This window comes from Pseudophryne corroboree, chromosome 6, assembly GCF_028390025.1.
Source record: "Pseudophryne corroboree isolate aPseCor3 chromosome 6, aPseCor3.hap2, whole genome shotgun sequence".
Lineage (NCBI taxonomy): Eukaryota > Metazoa > Chordata > Amphibia > Anura > Myobatrachidae > Pseudophryne > Pseudophryne corroboree.
This window is the reverse complement of record NC_086449.1, coordinates 481632925-481659532: the sequence shown is the minus strand read 5'-3', so window position 1 is coordinate 481659532 and position 26608 is coordinate 481632925. Positions and strand designations below refer to the sequence as shown.

The window sequence follows — 26608 nt, the reverse complement described above, 5'->3', positions numbered from 1 at the left end:
TTGACAAGGCCGAAATTTGTACTTTAATTGAGCCTAACTTTAGGCCCGCATCCACCCCTGCTTGCAGAAAATGGAGAAAACGGCCAAGCTGAAATTCTTCCGTAAGAGCCTCCTTGGATTCACACCAAGACACATTTTTCTCCAAATACGTTGATAATGTTTCGCCGTTACCTCTTTTCTAGCCTGAAGCAGTGTGGGAATGACTTCACCGGGAATACCCTTTCGGGCTAGGATTCTGTGTTCAACCTCCAAGCCGTCAAACGAAGCCGCGGTAAGTCTTGGTACACGCACGGCCCCTGCTGTAACAGATCCTCTTGTAGAGGAAGATGCCAGGGATCTTCTATGAGCAACTCCTGAAGATCTGGATACCAGGCCCTCCTTGGTCAGTCTGGAACAATGGGGATTGCATGAACCCTTGTTCTTCTTATGATCTTTAACACTTTTGGAATGAGTGGAATCGGAGGGAACACATATACCGACTGAAACACCCACGGTGTCATAAGGGCGTCCACTGCTATTGCTTGAGGGTCCCTCGACCTGGAACAATATCTCGGAAGTTTCTTGTTGAGGCGAGATGCCATCATGTCTATTTGAGGAATTCCCCAACGACTTGTCACTTCTGCAAAGACCTCTTGGTGAAGACCCAACTCTCCTGGATGGAGATCGTGTCTGCTGAGGAAGTCTGCTTCCCAGTTGTCCACACCCGGAATGAAGACTGCTGACAGAGCGCTTACATGCCTTTCCGCCCAGCTGAAAACTTTTGTGGCTTCTGCCATTGCCACTCTGCTCTTCGTTCCGCCCTGGCGGTTTACGTACGCCACTGCTGTTATGTTGTCCGACTGAATCAAGACGGGCAGATCGCGAAGAAGATGTTCCGCTTGTAGAAGGCCGTTGTAAATGGCCCTTAATCTCAGAATGTTTATATGTAGACAAGCTTCCTGGCTTGACCATTTTCCCTGGAAATTTTTCCCCTGTGTGACTGCACCCCAGCCTCAGAGACTCACATCCGTGGTCACCAGGATCCAGTCCTGGATCCCGAATCTGCGTCCCTCTAGGAGGTGAGAGCTGTGCAGCCACCACAGGAGTGAGATTCTGGTCTTGGAAGACAGGATTATCTGTTGTTGCATGTGCAGATGGGATCCGGACCGTTTGTCCAACAGGTCCCACTGAAACACTATGGCATGGAATCTGCCAAACTGAATGGCCTCGTAGGCCGCCACCATCTTCCCTAGCAACCGAGTGCATTGATGAATCGACACTCTTGCTGGCTTCAGAATCTGTTTGACCAGGTTTTGAATTTCCAGAGCCTTTTCCACTGGAAGAAAAACTCTGTAATTCTGTGTCCAGAATCATACCCAAGAACGACAGCCTTGTCGTCGGAACCAACTGTGATTTTGGCAAGTTTTAGGAGCCAACCATGTTGTTGCAGAATTGTCAGGGAGAGCGTCATGCTCTGCAGTAACTGTTCCTTGGACCTCGCTTTTATCAGGAGATCGTCCAAGTACGGGATAATTGTGACTCCTTTCTTGCGCAGGAGAACCATCATTTCCACCATAACTTTGGTGAAAACCCTCGGAGCCGTGGAAAGACCAAATGGCAACGTCTGAAATTGGTAATGACAATCCTGAATGGCAAACCTCAGGTAAGCCTTATGTGGAGGATATATGGGGACGTGTAAGTAGGCATCCTTTATGTCGACCAACACCATAAAATCCCCTTCCTCCAGACTGGAGATCACTGCATGGGAAGACTCCATCTTGAATTTGAATTTTTTTAGATAAAAACTGAGGGATTTTAAGTTCAGAATAGGTCCGACCGAGCCGTCCGGCTTCGGGACCACGAACAGGCTCAAATAAAAGCCTTCTCCCTGTTGTGACGGGGGCACCGTGACAATGACTTGATTTTGACATAGCTTTTGTATAGCACCGCATACCACCTCCCTGTCCGGAAGAGAAATTGGTAAGGCGGATTTGAAAAATCGTCGAAGGGGCACGTCTTGAAATTCCAGCTTGTACTCTTGGGACACTGTTTCTAATACCCATGGGTCTAGGGCCGAACGAACCCAGAAATTACTGAAGAGTCGGAGACGAGCCCCCACTGGTGCGGACTCCCGCAGGGGAGTCCCAGCATCATGCGGTGGATTTGGTAGAAGCCGGAGAGGACTTCTGCTCTTGGGAACCTGCCACATCCGGTGACCTTTTTCCCTTTTCTCTTCCTCTAGAAGCAAGGAAGGAAGACCCTCGTCCTCTTTTGTATTTATTGGGCCGAAAGGACTGCATCTGATAGTGGTGCGTTTTCTTTTGTTGTGCAGGAACATAAGGTAAAAAGGACGACTTACCCGCGGTAGCCGTAGATACCAGGTCAGCGAGGCAGTCACCAAACAAGACACCACCTTTATATGGCAGAGACTCCAAAGCCTTCTTAGAGTCAGCATCAGCATTCCATTGATGAATCCATGCTCTCCTAGCTGAGACTGCCATAGCATTGGCCCTTGATCCCAAAAGGCCAATGTCCCTCGCAGCTTCCTTAAGGTAGGCTGCAGCATCCCTGATATGACCCAGTGTCAAAAGAATGCTATCCCTATCCAGGGTATCTAACTCAGATGACAAGTTATCTGCCCACTTTTCAATAGCGCTACTCACCCACGCCAAAGCAATGGGCTTACGATCCGCAGGTTCCTTAGGGGTTGCCGTGTCAGGGGACGGAAGAGCCACCATTTTGGACAGCCGTGATAGAGCTTTGTCCACAGTGGGGGGTAACTACCACTTTTCCCTATCCCCAGAGGGGAACGGATATGCCACCGGAATTCTCTTGGGAATCTGAAACTTCTTGTCAGGATTTTTCCAAACATTTTCAAAAAGAGCGTTCAGTTCATGAGAGGGAGGAAACGTTACCTCAGGTTTCTTTCCTTTAAACATACAGACCCTTGTATCAGGAACAGCAGGGTCCTCCGTGATATTTAACACGTCTTTTATCGCCACAATCATGTACTGAATGCTTTTAGCCAGTTTTGGATTGAATCTGGCATTACTATAGTCGACACTGGAGTCAGAGTCCGTGTCGGTATCTGTATCTGCTGTCTGGGTAAAAGAACGCTTTTGTGAACCGAGGGGTCTGAACTTGTGACAATACATCCTCCACGGATTTCTTCCATGCCTGGGTCTGAGACTCAGACTTATCCAATCTCTTATTTAATAGAGCCACATTCGCATTCAAAGCACTCAAAACATTTACCCAATCAGGCGTCGGCGGTGCCGACAGGGTCACTCCCACAGTCGTTTCTTTCCCTAATCCAGTCTCCTCCTGGGAAGAGCACTCAGCCTCAGACATGCCGACACACATGTACCGACACCACAAACACACTGGGCATATAGGGGACAGACCCACAGTAAAGCCTGTCAGAGAAACACAGAGGGAGTGTGCCAGCTCACAACCCAACGCCTATCCCGGTTCTGAAACTTTTTATATAATGACTCAGACCTGTTAGGGCTTTTATATCATTAATCCAGCACCAAATTAACTGTGCCCCCCCCCCCCCCTGTTTTGCACCCTGTTACTTGATACAGCAGTGTTGAGGAAGGACCAGCATCTCTGCAGCTCTGTGAAGAGAAAATAGCGCTGAGTAGAGCTGTGAGGGCTAAGCCACGCCCCTATAATGGCGTGCTTCAGCCCCACTATTTTTTTAATTATTTATACTGGCGGGGGTCCGGATTTAGTGGCTAGGCACTTAAAAATCACATAGCCAGTCTCAAAAATGAGGATTTATGCTGCCCAGGGCGCCCCCCCCCACCCGCACCCTGTAGTGCCGCTGTGTGTGGGAGCATGGCGTGCAGCACGGCCGCTGTACGTTACCTCAAAGCCGTCACTGAAGTCTTCTGATCTTCTTCTACTCACCTGTCTTCTGACTTCTGGCTCTGTAAGGGGGGTGATGGCGGGCTCCGGGAACGAGCATCTAGGCATACCTAGCGTTCAGAAACTCAGGAGCTAATGGTGTCCTGTAGCCTAAGAAGCAGAGCCTTGAAACTCACAGAAGTAGGTCTGCTTCTTTCCTCTCAGTCCCACGATGCAGGGAGCCTGTTGCCAGCAGGTCTCCCTGAAAATAAGAAACCTAACAAAAGTCTTTTTTCAGAGAAACTCAGGAGAGCTCCTCAGTGTGCATCCAGTCTCACTGGGCACATATTCTAAACTGGAGTCTGGAGGAGGGGCATAGAGGGAGGAGCCAGTTCACACCCCTTTTAAAGTCTTAAAGTGCCCATGTCTCCTGCGGATCCCGTCTATACCTCATGGTTCTTGAAGTGTCCCCAGCATCCTCTAGGACGTAGGAGAAACTGTAGTGCTATCGGTATAGTTGTTATATTAAGAGTCCATTTTTGTGTGGCCTACGATTTCTACTTAGTGAGTTTTAGTTATTAAGAAATATTTGTTCCTATGCATTGCAAAGTGTGCAACCATAAGCCAGGATACGCAAGCGCATACAGCACTAGGCATGGGTGCTAATATGTTTATACAAATCCCAGTATTGCTTTGCCGACACCTGGACATCCTTTACTTTTGAGATGTATAGTCTGTCTGCTTGCCTTGACCCATGTTTTGGCCTTCCCATTTTTATTTCTCAATGTGTACTTTGCTGCTAATGTGTTGATATTTTTTAACTAACTGTAAGGGGTCAGGTTTTACTCATTTGTCTCGTTCTCTACTTTCTCTATTAGTAAATATCAGGGATTATGCCTTTAGATTCTTACATGTGCGTATTAAGAGAGGATGAAGGGGGGTCCTGTGGGCAATTTCCATCCCTCGAGGCGCAAGTGCAGAGAATCTAGGCCAGAGGTTCCCAACCTCAGTCCTCAAGTACCCCCAACAGTTCATGTTTTCCAGGTCACCTAGCAGTTGAACAGGTGTACTCATTACTCACTGACACATTTTAAAAGACCCACAGGTGGAGCTAATTAATTTCATTTGCAATCCTGTGAGGAGACCTGAAAAACATAAACTGCTGGGGGTACTTGAGGACCGCAGTTGGGAAATACTGCTCTAAGCACTAAGGTCAATAAGAGACCCTAGCGCTGTCCCACAGTCTAGTGTGCATGTGTAGGTCTCCGAGGAAATGGTGTAGATGCCATTTTTTCAGTGATTCTCCTCCTGCACATGTGCAAATTGGCGCCATTTTTCCGGTAGTTTGTGCAGTGCTGCTGTCGTTGGCGGGAGACTCCGGAGAGGTAAGTATTTAAATAATGGGTGCAGGGTGCGGGCCTCCCTGGATATAGGGGCCAGTGTGCACCTCGCATGCTGCACCCATTATAGATACACTACTAGGGGCTTAGAGCAAGAGAGTAACTGTGGTTTATGTAGAAAGGAGTTTCTCTACTATTAAGGGTGACATTGCAAGCCCAGTCCTGGTGGTATCAGTCAGATTCTACTTATCACTTATCTAGCATCTTCTACAAGATAATAGCTAGAATCTGATTGGTTGTTATGGGAAACATCTCCACTTCTAAAAACCTGCACTTTAGTAAATCTATCCACTCGAGTTTGCATGGGTTTGAGTGCTAGACATGCCAGTTTATCACTTTGGTAACTGCCAGAAAGGACTGTGTGACAGCAGGCACTGAAAAAAAGTTAACTGTAGTTCCCAGGGGATAGACCCAATTGTAGGCTCTTGAAGATGGCAACTGTGTGATGGCTTCATAAGTTTCATTATAAAAATCAAGTTGAATAGAATACTTGACTTTGTATTAGTCAGTCAACAATGTTAGCCGAAGACAGTTTGACAATGCTTCATCAGGATACGTGACATAAATTCTTCCAGTTAGAGTTATAGGGCCGAATTTACATAAGACATCCATTAGTGGTATCCATAGTACATCAGGCTTCCTTGGATAGGATAGAATGAAAGTGAAGGTCCACCTGAATGAAGGAAGGTCACTTTAATTCGTCTGCATTCCTGACCATCACATAAGCAAGCCACCATTTCTTGTAAAATTACACCACTCCCACCTCTCTAGCTTAATTTTTGGTGATTTGAAAATATGTTGGGTGTACGTTTGACAGATTTTTGAAAACTCTACATGGCAATAATTTGGAAATGGCATGATATATTTAAATACAATGTCATACTACATATATACCCTCCATATGCCAAATTTGAACAAAATCTGAGCTGGTGAGGTAAAATGTTAACAAAAAGTGTGTTGATTTGACACGGAATGACCCCAAAGGGAAATATGTTTAATAAAACAATCGCTCTCTACAGTTCTGGAAATACATATAAAACAGACATAACCTGCCGGCATTTTCTAAACTCGCTGTTTCAGACCTTTCAGTTGTCCAATTACAGTTACCATACCTTTAATAAATTGACGTTTATTTAACAAAACAAATTACTTCATCACATGTAACCAAAAGAGCAAGAATAGCAGATACCATCAATATTTCCATTTAAGAACATAATTTACATTATTGTATACCATAGTTCAGAGGTTCCCAAACGCGGTCCTCAAGGCACCCCAACAGTCCAGGTTTTAGGTATATCCATGGCCCAGCACATGTGGTTAAATCAAATTGACTAAGGTGCTAATTAAGTCTCCTGTGGACAACTATGGATACATTTAAAACCAGGACCGTTGGGGTGCCTTGAGGACCGCGTTTGGGAACCTCTGCCATAGCTCATTATGGGGGAGATGTACTAAGCCTAGAGCGATAAAGTGCCAGCCAATCAGCTCCTAACTACCATGTTACAGGCTGTGTTTGAAAAATGACAGTTAGGAACCGATTGGTTGGTAGTTTCTCTCTCTCCACTTAATCACTCTCCAAGCATAGTACATCTGCCTCGATATTTTGGTTTTTGTAAGTAGTATAAATACAAAATACAATGCTAGAATTTGCCAAGTGGTATCAGCTGAAGGAAAATCTACAACTTTACTACCACAATGGCAGCAGGTCCACAAGTATTAGCATATTACAAGTAGCAAAGGTATTCTAAAAAAAAAAATCATACACAAGGTACTATGATTATATTACAGTTTTATTGGAAGAAGTTCAAAATTATACATAAATCGCCAGTTACAAAATGCAAAGAAACAATAGCATTATAGTGAACATTAAGGATTGTATTTTGAAATTGCCCTAGTAAATGTGAGTTTATGTACCAATCTTGTATTTCAGCTTTCAAGTAGCATGTATTCTTTTGTAGGTCTCCATTTTACACAAGGGTAGGTCTACATGTTGTGTGGAAATAAAGTCAATAACATTTTTAGAAAATGAACAAAAAAATTAACAGGAAAGCATTTTTTGCACAATATGGGGGGGAATACAATTATTCACTTTGCCAGACCTATTCAATTATTGGGGGTTTACCCCCCCCCCCCCACACACACACACACGAGTCCCCAGGGTTGGACTGAACCTTGTTTTAAGAAAAAAAACAAACACAAAATCGGGTTGCGCACAGGAAACCCCCACTGATTCCGCAGTTTATGTGGAACTATTGGCTTTCCGATTGTAAATTCCAATATTTTGATGTGGGGGAAAAGGATATTTAATTGAATAGCCTTTCCCCACACCAGGGGGAATTTTTGCCTCAAATTTGTCACCGGGTAAACCCTGCAGTTAACTGAATATCAGTAGATATCTATAAGGTGAAACCAAAACAGTGTCTGAAGAATGATGCCAGAGAAACTAAAGTTAAACAGTGTGATGCAATAGAGTGTATATTATAACCTGGGTGATCCAGGGGGTGTGATGTGTGTCAGCTAGTACCTGTAAACGTCTCATGTTTTATCAATTGTAACCTTATGACCTAATATTGATACAAACCTACATAATTAATTTTCTATGTATATGTCTCCAATCATTACCTGCTATTTCCAACCAGGGCAGACTAGCAGCAATGTTTGCTATGTTTAAATGGGATACATACTATATCCCGGCAGACGGAATGCTGGCTGTCACTATACCAACAGCGGCATCATTAAAAACATCTAACAAAGTTCAAGAAAAGTTACATTTAATATTTTAGATTTGAGTTTAGGGATGTGCTCGATATGTGCAATTCATTGTAGATAATTTATGCAGTTACACCGTCTTGGTTTTGTGTTAAGTTACTCATTTTATTGGAATTTAATACTTGGTCAAAAACAAGTTGATATACTATGAAATAAGCTATTTTCCTGGCAGACAATATTCATATTCTGAACAGATAAGTCATTTAGATTGTAGTGGCTTTTCATTTAGATTATAAAATACAAAAGCATTGACTGGTATAAACACAAAATATAAGTACATTGCTAGTACTGCCCATTTCTCTTCCTGGCATAGTAACCCAAACATGCACAAAAACCAATGCCCGTAAAAACCATTCCAAACAGAATTGCTATTGCGTTTCCTTCATCCATTGCTTCCACTCCTGGAAGCAGAAACACCAGTGATATCAACACTGACAGAAGTTTGCACATTTCTCCAGAGAAAGCCATGTGTTCCGGAAAAAAAGGTATTTCTGTGTACAAAAATAATAATAAAAAAAAAAAGTTATTCTCCATAATGTATAAAAGAAAATAGAAAATATAGTATTATTAGTAAAATAGACATGGGTCACTTCAGCCCGCCCAGCACTGATCTGTCCCCACTATACTAAATCACGTTTCAAATTTCACACGTGTAGTCTGCGATTATGTGTTCTGTGGGACTTCATTTTTTGTTTAGACAGGAATCCCCGATGCTATCCCAACCACACAACAGAGCAAGATGAAATCATCATCACCATCATACCAGCTCTAAATTTTATTATTGATTATAAAAAGGATCTGTAAATTAAAAAAAAAAAAAAAAAAAGGATTTTAGTACCTACCGGTAAATCCTTTTCTCCTAGTCCGTAGAGGATGCTGGGGACTCCAAAAGGACCATGGTGTATAGACGGATCCGCAGGAGCTTGGGCACACTACAAAGACTTAAACTGGGTGTGAACTGGCTCCTCCCTCTATGCCTCTCCTCCAGACCTCAGACTTTGTGCCCAGGAGTGAATGGACACACACTAGGGGAGCTCTACTGAGTTTCTCTAAAATACTTTGTTAGGTTTTTTATTTTCAGGTAGACCTGCTGGATACAGGCTCCCTGCAGCGTGGGAGTGAGGGGAGAGAAGTAGGACCTACTTCTTCTTAGTTCAGGGGCTCTGCTTCTCGGCTACAGGACACCATTAGCTCCAGAGGGTTCGATCACTTGGTTCGCCTAGCTGCTTGTTCCCGGAGCCGCGCCGCCACCCCCCTCACAGAAGCCAGAAGAAAGAAGCCGGGTGAGTATGTGAAGAACAGAAGACTTCAGTGACGGCAGAAGACTTCAGTAACGGAGGTACAGCGCAGCGGTCGCGCTGCGCTCCATGCTCCCACACACCAACGCACTAACAGGGTGCAGGGCGCTGGGGGAGGGAGCGCCCTGGGCAGCAGTTACTGATCTTTTAAAACACGGCTGGCATTAAAAGCTTTCTCGGTGCCGCGGCACCGTGTCCCATACCCCCGCCAGTATAGCGCATCAGACGCGCCAGTGACTCCCGCGCCGACGGCTCATGAGGGCGCAGGGGGGGGGGGCGCCCTGGGCAGCATGTTATACACTGGTTCAGGGTGTAAACTCTATATATTAGGGTCCATGGTCCTTTTGGAGTCCCCAGCATCCTCTAGGACGTAAGAGAAAAACTAATAAATTATGTTGCAGCTACAATTACTGGAGTATCTACAAAGAGCTGCAAAGGAGAGAAAAAAATGCAAAAGCTTACTCTTTACAATTGGAAATTAAATTATAAATCCCACAAGCAATATGAAAACAGGGTCCTGAAAATATGTACAGACTGTTAGGGGTACATTTCAAAATCCTTTCTACTAAAACCATGTGGAATCTGCAGTCCCACGTCATTTTAGTTATCCTGACTATGTAATAATAGCCCTTTTGTAGAATATATCCGAGAAACCACCTGCAAATGGTTAACACACTTAAGCACTTCAGACTGTAGTCCCCATTATTCTCAATGGGAACTCTGCTCTGCCCCCTATGTATCAAGCACCAAAAAGCTGCAATCCTTCTCCAGATGCCTCCATTTTTTGGAAAATAACATTGCGCCAAAATGCGAAAGACTTGTGTCTGTTTGATTGGGCTATTCTATGCTGGACTGGCCTCAAAATCACAAGTGGTTACACTATTAAGTGCAAAAAATACAGGACTATGCATTTAATACAGGTTGAGTATCCCTTATCCATAATTCAACATCCCACATTGTATTAGTGTTGATTTTAATTTTTAATTTAACAGCACAGGGAAGCTTTGTGTATAATATTATAGGATTTTTTGTCAATTACCGTTGAATCCTTTTCTCCTAAGCAGGTTAGGCGACAGTGGACCATGGGATTGCAGATTGGTGCTGGAGTTCAAACACACCAGTAGGGAAAAGACAGTCAAGAATCAACATGCTTGACTGATCGTGATACAGGGAACTTAGCGTCTCCCGGCCTACTTAAGACAAAAGGATTCAATGGTAAGTGATCAAAAATTTTCTCTTGCAAGGGTGGGCAACACTGGACCATGGGACATACAACAGCCGCCCTCAGGGGATGAAATACTCAGGCTGCCTGACTGAAAAATGGTACGCCCAAAATGGGCATTGCCAGGAGGTAAAAATTAAGAAAATGTGTGGACAGAGGACCAGGTAGCTGTGCGACAGACATGATCTGCCGAAGCCCTGCGTCGTACTGCCCAGAAGGGCGCCAATGACCTAGTGGAATCCGCAGACATCTGGTGTGGTATCGGTCACCCCACACCAAAATGGCTCAAGTGATAACCGAACATATTCAATGATGCAATGGTCTGCTTAGAACCCGAACAAACACGTATGTGCATAGTAAGAACAAGCAGTATATCTGAGCGGCTGACAGAAGACATTCTGAGAAAATTTACAAAGCTCGAACGATATCTAGTAGAACCAGATTAACCTGGTCATGGGAAAGTCACGGAAGGAGTAAAAACTGGAAAGACAATGGCCCTCATTCCGAGTTGTTCGCTCGCAAGCTGCTTTTAGCAGCATTGCACACGCTAAGCCGCCGCCTACTGGGAGTGAATCTTAGCTTATCAAAATTGCGAACGAAAGATTCGCAATATTGCGAAAAGACTTCTCTGTGCAGTTTCTGAGTAGCTCGAGACTTACTCTTCCAGTGCGATCAGTTCAGTGCTTGTCGTTCCTGGTTTGACGTCACAAACACACCCAGCGTTCGCCCAGACACTCCTCCGTTTCTCCAGCCACTCCCGCGTTTTTCCCAGAAACAGTAGCGTTTTTTCACACACTCCCATAAAACGTCCAGTTTCCGCCCAGAAACACCCACTTCCTGTCAATCACATTACGATCACCAGAACGAAGAAAAAAACCTCGTAATGCCGTGAGTAAAATACCAATCTTCATAGCAAATTTACTTGGCGCAGTCGCAGTGCGAACATTGCGCATGTGCAATTAGCGGAAAATCGCTGCGATGCGAAGAAAATTACCGAGCGAACAACTCGGAATGACCACCAATGTCCTGGTTTAAGAAAAAAAAGGGAAGGACAAACAATTGTCGCTGGAACTTAGGAACAGCACTATTGTCATGGAAGATTACAAAAAAAAAAAAAAAAAAGGCACTCCCAGACAAAACCACAAACTCAGAAACACGCCTGGTTGAGGCAATAACCGTTAGGAAGCCCAGCTTGCAAGTACAAAATTGAAGAAACCACCGAAGCCAAAGGCTCAAAATGGAGCCTGTTGTATGACCATGCACTGTAAAAAGGCTTAAAACTCTGGAAAAAGTGGTCACACGTCACTGGAAATTAAAGTGACAGGGCTGAAACTTGTACTTACAAAAACTAATCCTTAACTTAGCCTTTCAAAAACTTTATAAGAAAGGCTAAAAAACAAGAGTGAAAACCTAGAAGTAAGAACCTTGTGGTGTGAAACACAAAAAGATGTAGAGTTTCTATGCTATGTGGAAACTGCATGACGAAATCGGCTTCCTGCATTTCAGTATGAACCAACGAAAAAGAAATAACCTATAGCGTTTAAAAACTTGGTTTAAAAAAAAAAAAAACAGGCTATTAAAGACAACAAAAAGGAAGGCTCTCTTGTAGAAACGGACTCAGTTGATTGGGTTCTGGGTGTCGCCTTCCACTTCACCCAAAGTAACATTGGGTGTCAGTGGAAACATATGCTAGATGAAAACCCCCCAAAACGGTCATGACCTCCACTGAGAAAATGAGCGGATCCCTAGTAGGGGTGAGCACCGGGCCATTTTTTGTGTTTTGGATCTTTATCTCCTTCGTGTTTTGGATCTGTATTGGTTTTGCCAAAAAACTCCCTTGCGGCTTTTGGATCCGGATAAAAAAATAAAAAATAAAAAATAATAATCATAAAAACAGCAACATAACATAATTTGGGGTTGTTTTTGTTCCTACAGTATTATTAACCTCAATAACATTCATTTCCAGTCTATTCTGAACACCTCATAGCTCACAATATTGTTTTTATCCAGTTTAGGCAAAAAGGTTGCACAGGTAGCTGGATGACTAAGCGACAGCAGTGGGCAGCAAACACGTTGCAGTTAACAATAGATTTTTAAATGCTGTAATCATCTGTTAAAATTATTTTAAAATTAGGATCAAGTTCCTCTGTTCTTTAAAGATATCTTTGACATGCAGAAGGTTAGTTATATTAATTTAAATTTAGTTAATTTATAATTATTATTCATTTGAATTAATCACAATGTGGTGATAAGAAGAATTATTAAAATATAGGACAATAAATTATAATATTAGAATATGAATACAGCACCCTTAAATGGACAGAGCACACCTGGCTGTATACTGGGATGACACAGCACAAATTATATACATTATTTTGCACTAATTAGTCAGAAATATATATTAATACACACTGATGTTTAGCTTCACCAACAGTGTCGCACAATACGTGTATAAGTATGAAATAATATACTGCAGCCTGACAGAACACTCCTTTTTCAGATACAGCAGACAGGGTACCCACCCCACACCAGACAACACAGTACTGAGCCGGACATGTCCATCCAGTACACTCTCTACAGCCGGAGTGAAGATGGTACTGATGCACGGGGACTTTAAACCCGTGAGAATCCGACAGCGGGAAGAGAGCGTTCGGCCTCGCTTTGGGATCAGAGTACGGGGGGAAGGGCGCTCATCTCTAGTACCTAGATCCCGCAACACATTGTGGAACTTTGAAGTTGTATTGAGAGTTCCACTTCCAAACAAATCATTAAAAACCTCTGGGAGAGATCACTTCCCCGTGAGAAGGTGATTCTGCTGAGGAAATTTGCCTTTTTAATTTTCCCAAATCCGGTGTAAACACAGATGGGTGTGCCAGAACAAAATTCTATGCTCAAGAAAGGATGCGGCCTCTGCTATCACTGCCACACTCTTTGTGCTTCCCCGGTGATGGATCTATATGCCACCGACATGGTGTAGTTCGATTTTATGCAAACAGGCCAGTCAGGCCGGACTGGGCTTCTAAGAGAGCAAGAAAGATGGTTTGACCTTGAATACAGTGATCTGCAGAATTGTCTCCAATGGTGCCCAGAAGCGCAGGAGCTGATGATGTAATGTCACGGCAGCTCATGATAGGAGAGTTGCGACTGTGATCACAATGACCCAATATGGAGCGACGAAAGATCGTTCGTGGAGATGACCAGAAAACAGCCACCAAATGAGAGATTGCTGAGCATCTCGTTTAGAGTGTGAGAATTTTTACCAAATTTCCCCTTAGTGGAACCTGTGGGTAAATTTACTAAGATGGGAGCTCTATACAGGATGGGATTTTGCCCATAGCAACCAATCAGATTCCAGATATTATCTTCTAGAAGGTGCTAAATAAATGAGAAGTAGGATTTGATTGGTTGCTATTGGCAACATCCCATCTTAAATAGAACTCCCATCTTAGTAAATTTACCCCCTGGTGTACTGCAGACCATCGTGCACAACAAGAAGGACAGACTACGCACTGACAATACCGTTGTGATTAGGTTCTGTAGAGTTTGCGCTGCAGAGATATTAGGAAAGACTTTTCGAAGGTCGGCATCCAGCCACGATCATGAAGTATTGAAACTGTGTGATCAAGGTTCTTTTGTAACCATGAAGTTGAAATCAGCCTTCACAAACAGATTGTGTAAATAAGGTATTATCATGATACTTTGTTAGCGCAGCAAGCTCAGAGATTCTATTAGAAAATGATCCACCTCAACCCCTTTAAGGGGTGTATTTAATAGATGTCGGATCTTTTCCAACGGAAAGGATCCGACATTTGAGTATTCAATGAGCGGCCAAATCCGACCGAATTTGTACGTTCACGACAATGCCAATCCTACTTTTTTTAAAGTCGGATTGACATTGTTGCAACCGGGGCCAAAACTTATCAGATTTAATCAGCCATTCGAATACCAAACAAGGAATAATTTGGTGGAAAACCCCAGCTTCAGGTCTAGCGTTTGAATTATACCAATCAAAGAAGAAAGAAGGGATGGCCTGGTCCAATGTCACCCTATCCTCCACATCCTGTGAAATGGATCCTTAGACGACTTCCACCCAATGGCCTGTGAATTGGGGCAACCATCCTCTGACTGTTGACCAGACTGAGCAAAGAGATAGCCCGGTAGACACTAGATTATTTTGAGCCATGGCCCTGGAGCACCCGTCGGCACTAGAATGAAAGAAAAAAAACCCAAACACATTTCCTGTTGAAAGTCTTGGCAAGGATAAACGTGGCTTAAGAGAATGCCCACACCAAACAGAAAAGTGTGAAAGCGCATTGTAAGTGCAGAGCTAAAGAGCCCTCCAAACAGAGACAGCCATAGGTGAAACTCTGGTAGACATCTGAGCGTAGTGAATAGCCTCAAACCCATATTTAGCTGCACCACTAAGCTGTTTTGGAAAACTAAGCAGGGCCTCCACGCTAAATTACTGTGAAGCCCTGCGGCGAGTTTGAATAGTCTAAGTTCGGCATAGTTGAAACCATGGGGAGACTAGTAAGAAGTCAGATAAGGACTGTGGAGCCTATGAAAAATAAGAATTTACTCACCGGTAATTCTATTTCTCGTAGTCCGTAGTGGATGCTGTGGACTCCGTAAGGACCATGGGGGAATAGACGGGCTCCGCAGGAGACTGGGCACTCTAAAAGAAAGATTAGGTACTATCTGGTGTGCACTGGCTCCTCCCTCTATGCCCCTCCTCCAGACCTCAGTTAGGGAAACTGTGCCCGGAAGAGCTGACACTACAAGGAAAGGATTTGGAATCCAAGGTAAGACTCATACCAGCCACACCAATCACACCGTATAACTTGTGATAACCATACCCAGTTAACAGTATGAACAACAACTGAGCCTCAATCAACGGATGGCTCATAACAATAACCCTTTAGTAAGCAATAACTATATACACGTATTGCAGAAGAAGTCCGCACTTGGGACGGGCGCCCAGCATCCACTACGGACTACGAGAAATAGAATTACCGGTGAGTAAATTCTTATTTTCTCTGACGTCCTAGTGGATGCTGGGGACTCCGTAAGGACCATGGGGATTATACCAAAGCTCCCAAACGGGCGGGAGAGTGCGGACGACTCTGCAGCACCGAATGAGCAAACTCAAGGTCCTCCTCAGCCAGGGTATCAAACTTGTAGAACTTTGCAAATGTGTTTGAGCCCGACCAAGTAAAGCCGAGACCCCTCGGGCAGCCGCCCAAGAAGAGCCCACCTTCCTTGTGGAATGGGCTTTTACTGATTTTGGATGCGGCAATCCAGCCGCAGAGTGAGCCAGCTGAATCATGCTACAGATCCAGCGAGCAATAGTCTGCTTCGAAGCAGGAGCGCCAACCTTGTTGGCTGCATACAGAATAAACAGCGAGTCAGACTTTCTGACTCCCGCCGTTCTGGAAACATAAATTTTCAAAGCCCGGACTACGTCCAGCAACTTGGAATCCTCCAAGTCCCTAGTAGCCGCAGGCACCACAATAGGTTGGTTCAAATGAAACGATGATACCACCTTAGGGAGAAATTGGGGACAAGTCCTCAATTCTGCCCTGTCCATATGGAAGATCAGATAGGGGCTTTTACATGACAAAGCCACCAATTCTGACACACGCCTAGCCGAAGCTAAGGCCAATAGCATGACCACTTTCCACGTGAGATATTTTAGCTCCACGGTCTTAAGTGGCTCAAACCAGTGGGATTTCAGGAAATCCAACACAACGTTAAGATCCCAAGGTGCCACTGGTGGCACAAAAGGAGGCTGAATATGCAGCACTCCCTTTACAAACGTCTGAACCTCAGGCAGTGAAGCCAGTTCTTTTTGAAAGAAAATGGATAGGGCCGAGATCTGAACCTTTATGGACCCTAATTTGAGGCCCATAGTCACACCTGACTGTAGGAAATGCAGAAAACGACCCAACTGGAAGTCCTCTGTAGGGGCCTTCCTGGCCTCACACCAAGCAACATATTTCCGCCATATGCGGTGATAATGCTTTGCTGTCACATCCTTCCTAGCTCTTATCAGCGTAGGAATTACTTCATCCGGTATACCCTTTTCCGCTAGGATCCGGCGTTCAACCGCCATGCCGTCAAACGCAGCCGCGGTAAGTCTTGGAACAGACAGGGCCCCTGCTGCAACAGGTCCTGTCTGAGAGGCAGAGGCCATGGGTCCTCTGTGACCATCTCTTGAAGTTCTGGGTACCAAGTCCTTCTTGGCCAATCCGGAACAATGAGTATCGTTCTCACTCCTCTTTTTCTTACTATTCTCAGTACCTTGTGTATGAGAGGAAGAGGAGGAAACACATATACCGACTGGAACACCCACGGAGTTACCAGTGCATCCACAGCTATCGCCTGAGGGTCCCTTGACCTGACGCAATATCTTTTTAACTTTTTGTTTAAGCGGGACGCCATCATGTCCACCTGTGGCCGTTCCCACCGATTTGCAATCTGCTCGAAGACTTCTTGATGAAGTTGGTAAAAAACAAAGAAGCGCTGTCATTGAAAGTATTATACAATTTATTAAAAATATATATATATATGATAATCACAAAAATAAAACCTGGTATCCTGTAATTTGATAACACAGCATATATAGTATAGCAAGCATCAATACTTATTAGTAGCAGCAAATGATGGACATATTAACAAAATCCCCTAAAACGATATAACCACCTGTGCTTCAGATGGTAATATAGCACTTGTAATTAAAAAAAGGGCTCCTTGCTGGGAGCTCCACATGTGGGTTAATTAGACGTATAGGCTCATAAGATGATTTTATGGATTTAAAAGTCCATCCGTGGTGTGAATATAAACAGTTCACCTTTGTTTTGTCCACTTTATAATATCTGCTCCCAATACTTATTCCGTATTTTAGAAAAGGCTTTTTACGGGTGATTTTAATTAGCACAATTCCGTGCACAGCACAATGACATTTAAGCATGGAACGCTATTTTGACAGTCTCGTATTGTGCTTACCCCAGCCTCTGCTGATTGCAATTATTCGGTATTTCCTTTGAAAATGTTGGGCGCCGGCTGCCCACGCCGCTTGACTGCGGCACCGAAGGGATGAAATAAAGCAGAATGTATTGGTGAACTGAACGCTCGGAACCGCTCACTTGCAGTGATATAGCGGGAGCCGTCAGAGACGTGCCTGTAGCTGGAGCCGTTCGAAGACGTGCTTGTAGTCTCTGGTGGTGGAGAGAAGCAGGATACCAGACAGGATACTGGGAGGAATGCTTGACGCGTTTCTCAGCCTCAATCCTGGGGCTGTTTCATCAGAAGTACCGCCTCCAGATCCTTGGGCATTTTTATACTCCTAGCCTCACTAATCATTGATACAGCTGTCTATAAACAATTAAGCAATTAAAAACTGATATAATGAGTGTTTGCAAGCTTCTATTCATATAGCAAGACAATCTAGGGAAATATAAATAATAAAAGGTTTTTATACCTCGCCATTTAAATCATTATACAATATTTAGAATAAATAAAACCAAACAGTGAGGCAGGAGAATTATAACAAAACAATTATTAAAATTTAAATACATAAATATACCTGTGGATGTCTCATAGCCAAATAATTACCATATATTTGTTCTATTAGAATGGTAGTGTCAATAGTCATTATAATAATAAAAAAAAAAAAATATATATATATATATATATATATATATATATATATATGTATATTCCTGATAATATAATTTCTAAAACTTAGATACGCCTTCAAGGGCCAATGGGCTCCTCTAACGATTCTTTAAGGATTTTTTATAACTTCAGGAAAAACAGCAAAGTGGAAAAACATTATTGCATTGATTTTTCAAGAACCCTTAGATATAAATATCCAATTAGATCATATCACGCCTATATGTAAACATATGTGTATAGTATCAAAAAAATTTTTTTTTTTATATATTTTTTTTTTTTTTTTGAAAAAACATAAAAACTACACCCAATTAGAACTACTGATTAAATTAATGCGGAGCTACCTAACCCAGTATAATATTGGGGGGTCTAGATGATCATTGGGGCTTCGCCAGTCCTTTTCAGAACTTCCTCAATGTTCTAAACTTACTAAACATTATAACCTGAAAATAAAGGGAGAGATAGAACCGAAACTGTGTTTGGAAGTCTGCTAAGGGGGAGAAATAAGGAATTTTTTCTGGAAATGATGGAAAAGGGTAGTGCACCTGGGATGCCTATCTATAGCCTCTATTCACACAATTAAATATTGTTGAGCTCGATAGTATCATTCAGGCCCGCAGGAACCATAGTTCCAAGTTTGTAGATCCAAAAGGCCTCCTTGCGGCACAACTTCTTATATCTATCTCCCCCTCTGGTCGATGGGGGGATCTGTTCAATAGCTTGTACTTTAATGTCCTTGAGAATCCCCTTAGGACACAATCCAAAATGACAAGGTAAACTATGTGTTCTATTATCTTTAATAAGAAGCCTCCTTGTCAATTTACATATTGGAGCAGATTGGCTGGTGCGTTACCACCTTGCACTTATCACTGCTTTATCACTTCTTTATGCCTTCTCCAGGCTTAATACCTTTGCCCCAATGAGTTCTAAATGGGAATAGCTGTGTGTCTAGCTAAACGCGCCACGGTAGCGTCAACCTTGGTAGGAAATTCCCACTTGGACACCTGATCCGCAGGAAATGGATAAAGTGAAGTGTGCTTGCGAAGAATGGAGAACTTAACCATCTCACTCCACAACAAAGCCGGAGAGAATCGAAGAAGTGACATTAACGTCTGGACAGCGTTGAAGCATAAGCAGACCCACAGCTTCTGCCAGGAATCTATATGGAAACAGTTTAGAGAATGTCTCATAGTCTTGCATAACGCAACACGAGGAAGACTGTATTCCCAAACTGCCGGAACGCTAGTATCAGCAAGTTCACTTTACTTTCAAAAGGAGAAAAACGCTTATGCGCCTTGCAGTTGAGGGTTCTAGAAAAACAGTTCCCAATAAAAGGAAACATTTTCAAAACACCCATGCCGTACACATGGTATGGAGACTAAAGCTACCCCTATGAGGGAGGGTATACCGACCCTACCTAAAGCATGAAACCCCACAGGTTCCACCATGGCTAACGCAGCACCCTCTGATGTCTGTGCATGACTGGGCATTACCTGACAGTACGTATAGAAGGCCCCCAAGCTATCCATTATTATGCTACCATAATTATGTACTTAGCTGTCAGAGGGCCAATGCAGATGCTGTAGTGGTGAGGAACTTGTCTGAAGTGCAGGAGAATCAGCAGTCCCGGCAGAGAAACCATCTGTAGCTTCTCCTGCTGTAAGCAGGACTCCCGGACTGTACTACTGCAGGAGGGGGATTGCAGCCTCTAAAGCTTTGCACCCTCCTTTCTCCACTCTCCTCTGACACTGTGTACATCCTCTGATGGGGAAAACACTGGTCTAGTTTGCAGTACACAGCAGCCTATAGCGCGCACCGCACCTCCTTGCATGGGAGTGAAGCTTCTACAAGAAAACCTAGAAAAATTACAGCCGCCATTCAGTACCACACAAACCGCCTGTCTCCTCTAAAAATTAGATAGCCCAGGCGGCCTCCACTGAGGCTAGACTGCTGCGAGGGGTGTCCATGCTGGGAGCGCCCCCCCCACCCCACTAATGCAGCTGAAATCGGTAAACTGTACATAGCTCCTGCAGCAACCTAGCTACAAACTAAAATAAACTGTGGAAAAAAAAAAATAAGAATTTACTCACCGGTAATTCTGTTTCTCGTAGTCCGTAGTGGATGCTGGGAACTCCGTAAGGACCATGGGGAATAGACAGGCTCCGCAGGAGACTGGGCACTCTAAAGAAAAGATTAGGTACTATCTGGTGTGCACTGGCTCCTCCCTCTATGCCCCTCCTCCAGACCTCAGTTAGGGAAACTGTGCCCGGAAGAGCTGACATTACAAGGAAAGGATTTTTGGAATCCAGGGTAAGACTCTTACCAGCCACACCAATCACACCGTACAACTTGTGATAACCTTACCCAGTTAACAGTATGAACAACAACTGAGCCTCACTCAACGGATGGCTCATAACAATAACCCTTATTTAAGCAATAACTATATACACGTATTGCAGAAAGTCCGCACTTGGGACGGGCGCCCAGCATCCACTACGGACTACGAGAAATAGAATTACCGGTGAGTAAATTCTTATTTTCTCTGACGTCCTAGTGGATGCTGGGAACTCCATAAGGACCATGGGGATTATACCAAAGCTCCCAAACGGGCGGGAGAGTGCGGATGACTCTTAGCACCGAATGAGCAAACACAAGGTCCTCCTCAGCCAGGGTATCAAACTTGTAGAACTTTGCAAATGTGTTTGAACCCGACCAAGTAGCCGCTCGGCAAAGCTGTAAAGCCGAGACCCCTCGGGCAGCCGCCCAAGAAGAGCCCACCTTCCTTGTGGAATGGGCTTTTACTGATTTTGGATGCGGCAATCCAGCCGCAGAATGAGCTAGCTGAATCGTGCTACAGATCCAGCGCGCAATAGTTTGCTTTGAAGCAGGAGCACCCAGCTTGTTGGGTGCATGCAGGATAAACAGCGAGTCAGTCTTCCTGACTCCAGCCGTTCTGGAAACATATATTTTCAAAGCCCTGACTACGTCCAGTAACTTGGAGTCCTCCAAGTCCCGAGTAGCCGCAGGCACCACAATAGGTTGGTTCAAATGAAACGATGATACCACCTTTGGGAAAAATTGGGGACAAGTCCTCAATTCTGCCCTGTCCATATGGAAGATCAGATATGGGCTTTTACATGACAAAGCCGCCAATTCCGACACACGCCTAGCCGAAGCTAAGGCCAACAGCATGACCCCTTTCCACGTGAGATACTTTAGTTCCACGGTCCTAAGTGGCTCAAACCAGTGGGATTTCAGGAAATCCAACACAACGTTAAAATCCCAGGGTGCCACTGGTGGCACAAAAGGGGGCTGAATATGTAGCACTCCCTTAACAAACGTCTGAACCTGAGGCAGTGAAGCCAGTTCTTTTTGAAAGAAAATGGAGAGGGCCGAAATCTGGACCTTTATGGACCCCAATTTTAGGCCCATAGTCACCCCTGACTGTAGGAAGTGCAGGAAACGACCCAGCTGGAATTCCTCTGTAGGGGCCTTCCTGGCCTCACACCAAGCAACATATTTTTGCCATATACGGTGATAATGCTTTGCTGTCACGTCTTTCCTAGCCTTTATCAGCGTAGGAATAACTTCATCCGGAATGCCTTTTTCCGCTAGGATCCGGCGTTCAACCGCCATGCCGTCAAACGCAGCCGCGGTAAGTCTTGGATCAGACAGGGCCCTTGTTGCAGCAGGTCCTGTCTGAGAGGCAGAGGCCATGGGTCCTCTGTGCGCATTTCTTGCAGTTCCAGGTACCAAGTCCTTCTTGGCCAATCCGGAACAATGAGTATTGTTCTTATTCCTCTCTTTCTTACTATTCTCAGTACCTTGGGTATGAGAGGAAGAGGAGGAAACACATATACCGACTGGTACACCCACGGTGTCACTAGGGCGTCCACAGCTATCGCCTGAGGGTCCCTTGACCTGGCGCAATATCTTTTTAGCTTTTTGTTGAGGCGGGACGCCATCATGTCCACCTGTGGCAGTTCCCATCGGTTTGCAATCAGTTGGAAGACTTCTTGATGAAGTCCCCACTCTCCCGGGTGGAGGTCGTGTCTGCTGAGGAAGTCTGCTTCACAGTTGTCCACTCCCGGAATGAACACTGCTGACAGTGCTTGCACATGATTCTCCGCCCATCGAAGAATCTTTGTGGCTTCCGCCATTGCCATCCTGCTTCTTGTGCCGCCCTGGAGGTTTACATGGGTGAACGCCGTGATGTTGTCTGACTGAATCAGCACTGTCCGGTTTCGAAGCAGGGGCTCTGCTTGACTCAGGGCGTTGTAAATGGCCCTTAATTCCAGTATATTTATGTGTAGAGAAGTCTCCAGACTTGACCACAGCCCTTAGAAGTTTCTTCCCTGAGTGACTGCCCCCCATCCTCGGAGGCTTGCATCCGTGGTCACCAGGACCCAGTCCTGTATGCCGAACCTGCGGCCCTCGAGAAGGTGAGCACTCTGCAGCCACCACAGAAGTGACACCCTGGCCCTCGGGGACAGGGTGATCAGCCGATGCATCTGAAGATGCGATCCGGACCACTTGTCCAACAGATCCCACTGAAAGATCCTCGCATGGAACCTGCCGAAGGTAATGGCTTCGTATGAAGCCACCATCTTTCCCAGGACTCGCGTGCAGTGATGCACCGATACCTGTTTTGGTTTCAGGAGGTCACTGTCACAACTGAGGGCCTGAGCTGACGGGAGGCAGCCTCAGTTGTAGGGGCTGAGATGTACCGGAACCTGGGAGGTTGTATCAGACCCCTGGACATGTAAGTAACATGAATAATAACTGCCCGAAGGCGTGACCACGACAACTTGGATAAAAGTCAATGATGTTTATTATGACAACTCCGCAACACAGCAGCAGTAAAAGAAAACGTAAAAGTCAGCAAAGAATAAATACAGTTCCTGGGTACTACAGGATGGCAGGAGCCACAGGGCACTGGTAGTGTGAGATAGTTCTTATGATCTTCTAGATGGAAAGTCCTTACCAGGCCCGACTGTAGCAATGGAGATAACCCAGGATTGTGCCAGCTGGTGTTCCAGGAAAAGCTGGGTTGCTGAAGATAACACAGCTGCTGTGGATACTGGCTGGAACCAGACTGTTGTTAGCACGGAGTGGATACTGGCTGGAACCAGTTAAATAATAAATGAACTTGGGAGCGATGAAATATGAACTGAAATGTAGAACTTGAGAGCGGAGAAATAATAATACCGGTGGAGAGTGGTAAAGTGTAGAAAGGACACCGGCCCTTTAAGGAAGCTGTACTCTGCTGGAAGCCGAGCTGGAAGCAGGTAATGTTGTAGCTGGAAACAGATGAATCCACAATGGATTGGAGAGTCAGGCTACACCGCAGGTGGAATGCTGGTGCGGGTCTCTATGGTGGAAGTCTTGAGACAGGAGCTGGAACCTGGAAGACAATCACAGGAGAGAGACAAACAGGAACTAGGTTTGACAACCAAAGCACTGACGCCTTCCTTGCTCAGGCACAGTGTATTTATACCTGCAGCAAGGAAGGGATTGGCTAGGCAATTATGCAGATTATCAATACTGAGAACAGATTGGTGGAAATGATCAGCTGACAGAATCCAAGATGGCTGCGCCCATGCAGACACTTGGAGGGAAGTTTGGTTTGTAATCCATGTGGTAATGAAAACAGTAATGGCGGCGCCGGCCACCGGAGACAGGAGGCGCCAGGCTGACAGATGCACATCCAACCACGCGGACACAGCGGAGGCCGCGGCTGACGTAATCGCCACTCAGACACTCTGCATGCAGAAGTTCAGGGACGGCGGCGGAGGCCGCGGGAGACGCCATGCCAGGTGTAATATGGCGTTTACTGTGACAGCGTCCCAGAGTGACAGGAGAGGACACAGGAATGTACACATCAGGATAACAGATGGGATCCGGTCCTGGAGCGCTGAGCCAGCCTTAGGAGGCATCTGATGGGTAAGAAATGGCGTCCAGATACCCGGATCGTGACAGCACCCCCCCCTTTAGGAGTGGCCCCAGGACACTTCTTTGGCTTTTGAGGAAACTTGGAATGGAATCTCCGGACCAAGGCAGGAGCATGGACATCAGAAGCATTGGTCCATAAACGTTCCTCAGGACCATAACCCTTCCAGTCAATAAGATATTGTAGTTGACCGTAACGGTGACGTGAGTCCAGGATCTTGGCCACTTCATACTCAACGCCTCGTTGAGTTTGGACTTTCGGAGTTGGAGGAAGTGAGGAATGAAACCGATTCAAGATCAGCGGTTTCAACAGGGAAACATGGAATGTCCTGGGTATTTTTAAGAAGGGAGGCAACTGGAGTCTGTAAGCAACAGGATTGATGACTTGTTCAATCTTGAAAGGACCGATATAGCGAGGTGCAAACTTCATACTGGGAACTCTTAACCTCAAATTCTTCGTGGATAACCATACCCGATCACCCACCTTGAGAGCAGGAACTGCTCGACGCTTCTTATCCGCAAACTTCTTGTACCTGAACGATGCCTTGAGCAGAGCTGATCGTACGCTCTTCCAGATATTGGCAAACTGATGCAAGGTGATATCCACTGCGGGAACAGAAGTTGCTGGAAGCGGTTGGAACTCAGGGACTTTAGGGTGGAATCCAAAGTTAGTGAAGAATGGTGTTGAAGCAGATGAAGAATGATACTGGTTGTTATGACAGAACTCGGCCCAGGGAAGTAATTGAACCCAGTCATCTTGAGAGGAGGACACATAGATGCGGAGGAAGGCCTCCAAGTCCTGATTCACCCTCTCGGTTTGACCATTGGTCTGAGGATGGTAAGCCATAGAAAACTTTAGCTTGACTTGGAGGACTTGACATAAACTTCGCCAGAATGTGGCTGTGAATTGAACTCCTCGATCTGAGATAATTTCTTCAGGAAGACCGTGGAGTCGGAAGATCTCTTGTATGAATACTTGAGCCAACTTGGAAGCTGACGAAAGACCGGTGAGAGGAATGAAGTGTGCCATCTTGGTGAACCGGTCAACTACCACCCAGATGGTATTGAACTTGTTGCACATGGGTAAGTCTGTAATGAAATCCATCGACAAGTGGGTCCATGGTCGACGGGGAACGGATAGTGGAACCAGTTGCCTCGCAGGCGACTGGCGGGATACTTTATGTTGGGCACACTTTGGGCAAGATGCAATAAACTCCAAGACGTCCTTTTTCAGAGTTGGCCACCAATAGGACCTAGAGATAAACTCCAGGGTTTTTTGGATACCTGTATGTCCGGCAAAACGGGAAGCATGGGCCCAATGCATGAGCTTCTTCCTTAGCATCGGCTTCACAAAACTTTTCCCTGATGGGGGCGTAGAGTCCATCCCTACCGTGGAGAATGCCAACGGATTTATAATAGGATGCTTGTCTGAAGACTCTGACTCATTTTCTTGCTCCCATGAGCGGGAAAGGGCATCGGCCTTGCGATTCTGAGAGCCCGGACAGAACTGGAGTTTAAAGTCGAACCTGGAAAAGAAAAGTGCCCATCTGGCCTGACGAGGGTTGAGACATTGTGCGCCCTTCAGGTATAAAAGGTTCTTGTGGTCTGTAAGTATGGTGATTGAATAAGAAGCTCCCTCCAACAGATACCTCCACTCTTCTAGAGCGAGCTTGATGGCTAGCAACTCCTGGTCGCCAATGGCATAGTTGCGCTCAGCTGGGGAGAACTTCCGGGAGAAGAAACTGCAAGGGTGTAAATGGCCATCTTTAGCCCTCTGAGATAACACCGCTCCTACTCCAACGGAGGAGGCATCCACCTCTAAGATGAAAGGAGAGTCGATGTCAGGCTGTTTCAGAACAGGCGCAGAGATGAACCTTTGTTTTAAAAGATGAAATGCTTGCATGGCTTCTTCAGACTACTTGGACGGGTTAGCACCCTTCTTAGTGAAAGCAGTAATAGGCGCCACAATGGTGGAAAAGTCTCGTATAAACTTTCGGTAATAGTTGGCGAACCCTAAGAACCTCTGGACCCCTTTGAGGGTTAAGGGTACCGGCCAATTTTGGATTGCTTGTAGTTTCTCAGGATCCATCTCTAGTCCGGAACCGGACACAATGTACCCTAGAAACGGAATGGACTTGACTTCAAAGACGCATTTTTCTAATTTGCAATAGAGATGATTGACACGGAGACGGGACAGAACCTCTTTAACCCAAAAACGATGTTCCTCTAAATCGTTGGCAAAAATGAGGATATCGTCTAGATAGACCACGACATGACGGTATAGAATGTCTCTGAAGATCTCATTGACAAAATGCTGGAAGACAGCTGGAGCATTGCTCAATCCGAAGGGCATGACGAGGTACTCATAATGTCCGTCACGGGTGTTAAAGGCGGTCTTCCACTCGTCACCCTCACGGATCCGGATGAGATTGTATGCACCTCGCAAGTCCAGCTTTGTAAAGATG

The 26608-nt window shown here is 45.1% G+C and overlaps 1 protein-coding gene across 1 annotated transcript in view; it reads right to left on the bottom strand.

Annotated features, from left to right (window-relative positions):
* Positions 1 to 7003: 7003 nt before the first annotated feature.
* SMIM30 (small integral membrane protein 30) overlaps positions 7004 to 26608 on the bottom strand; it is a 37980-nt gene continuing 18375 nt past the window's right edge. Inside the window, exon 3 of the mRNA XM_063927267.1 lies at positions 7004 to 8491. Within this exon, the coding sequence (XP_063783337.1) occupies positions 8283 to 8468 (186 nt within the window). The 5' untranslated portion in view covers positions 8469 to 8491 and the 3' untranslated portion in view covers positions 7004 to 8282. The remainder of the gene's footprint in view (positions 8492 to 26608) is intronic.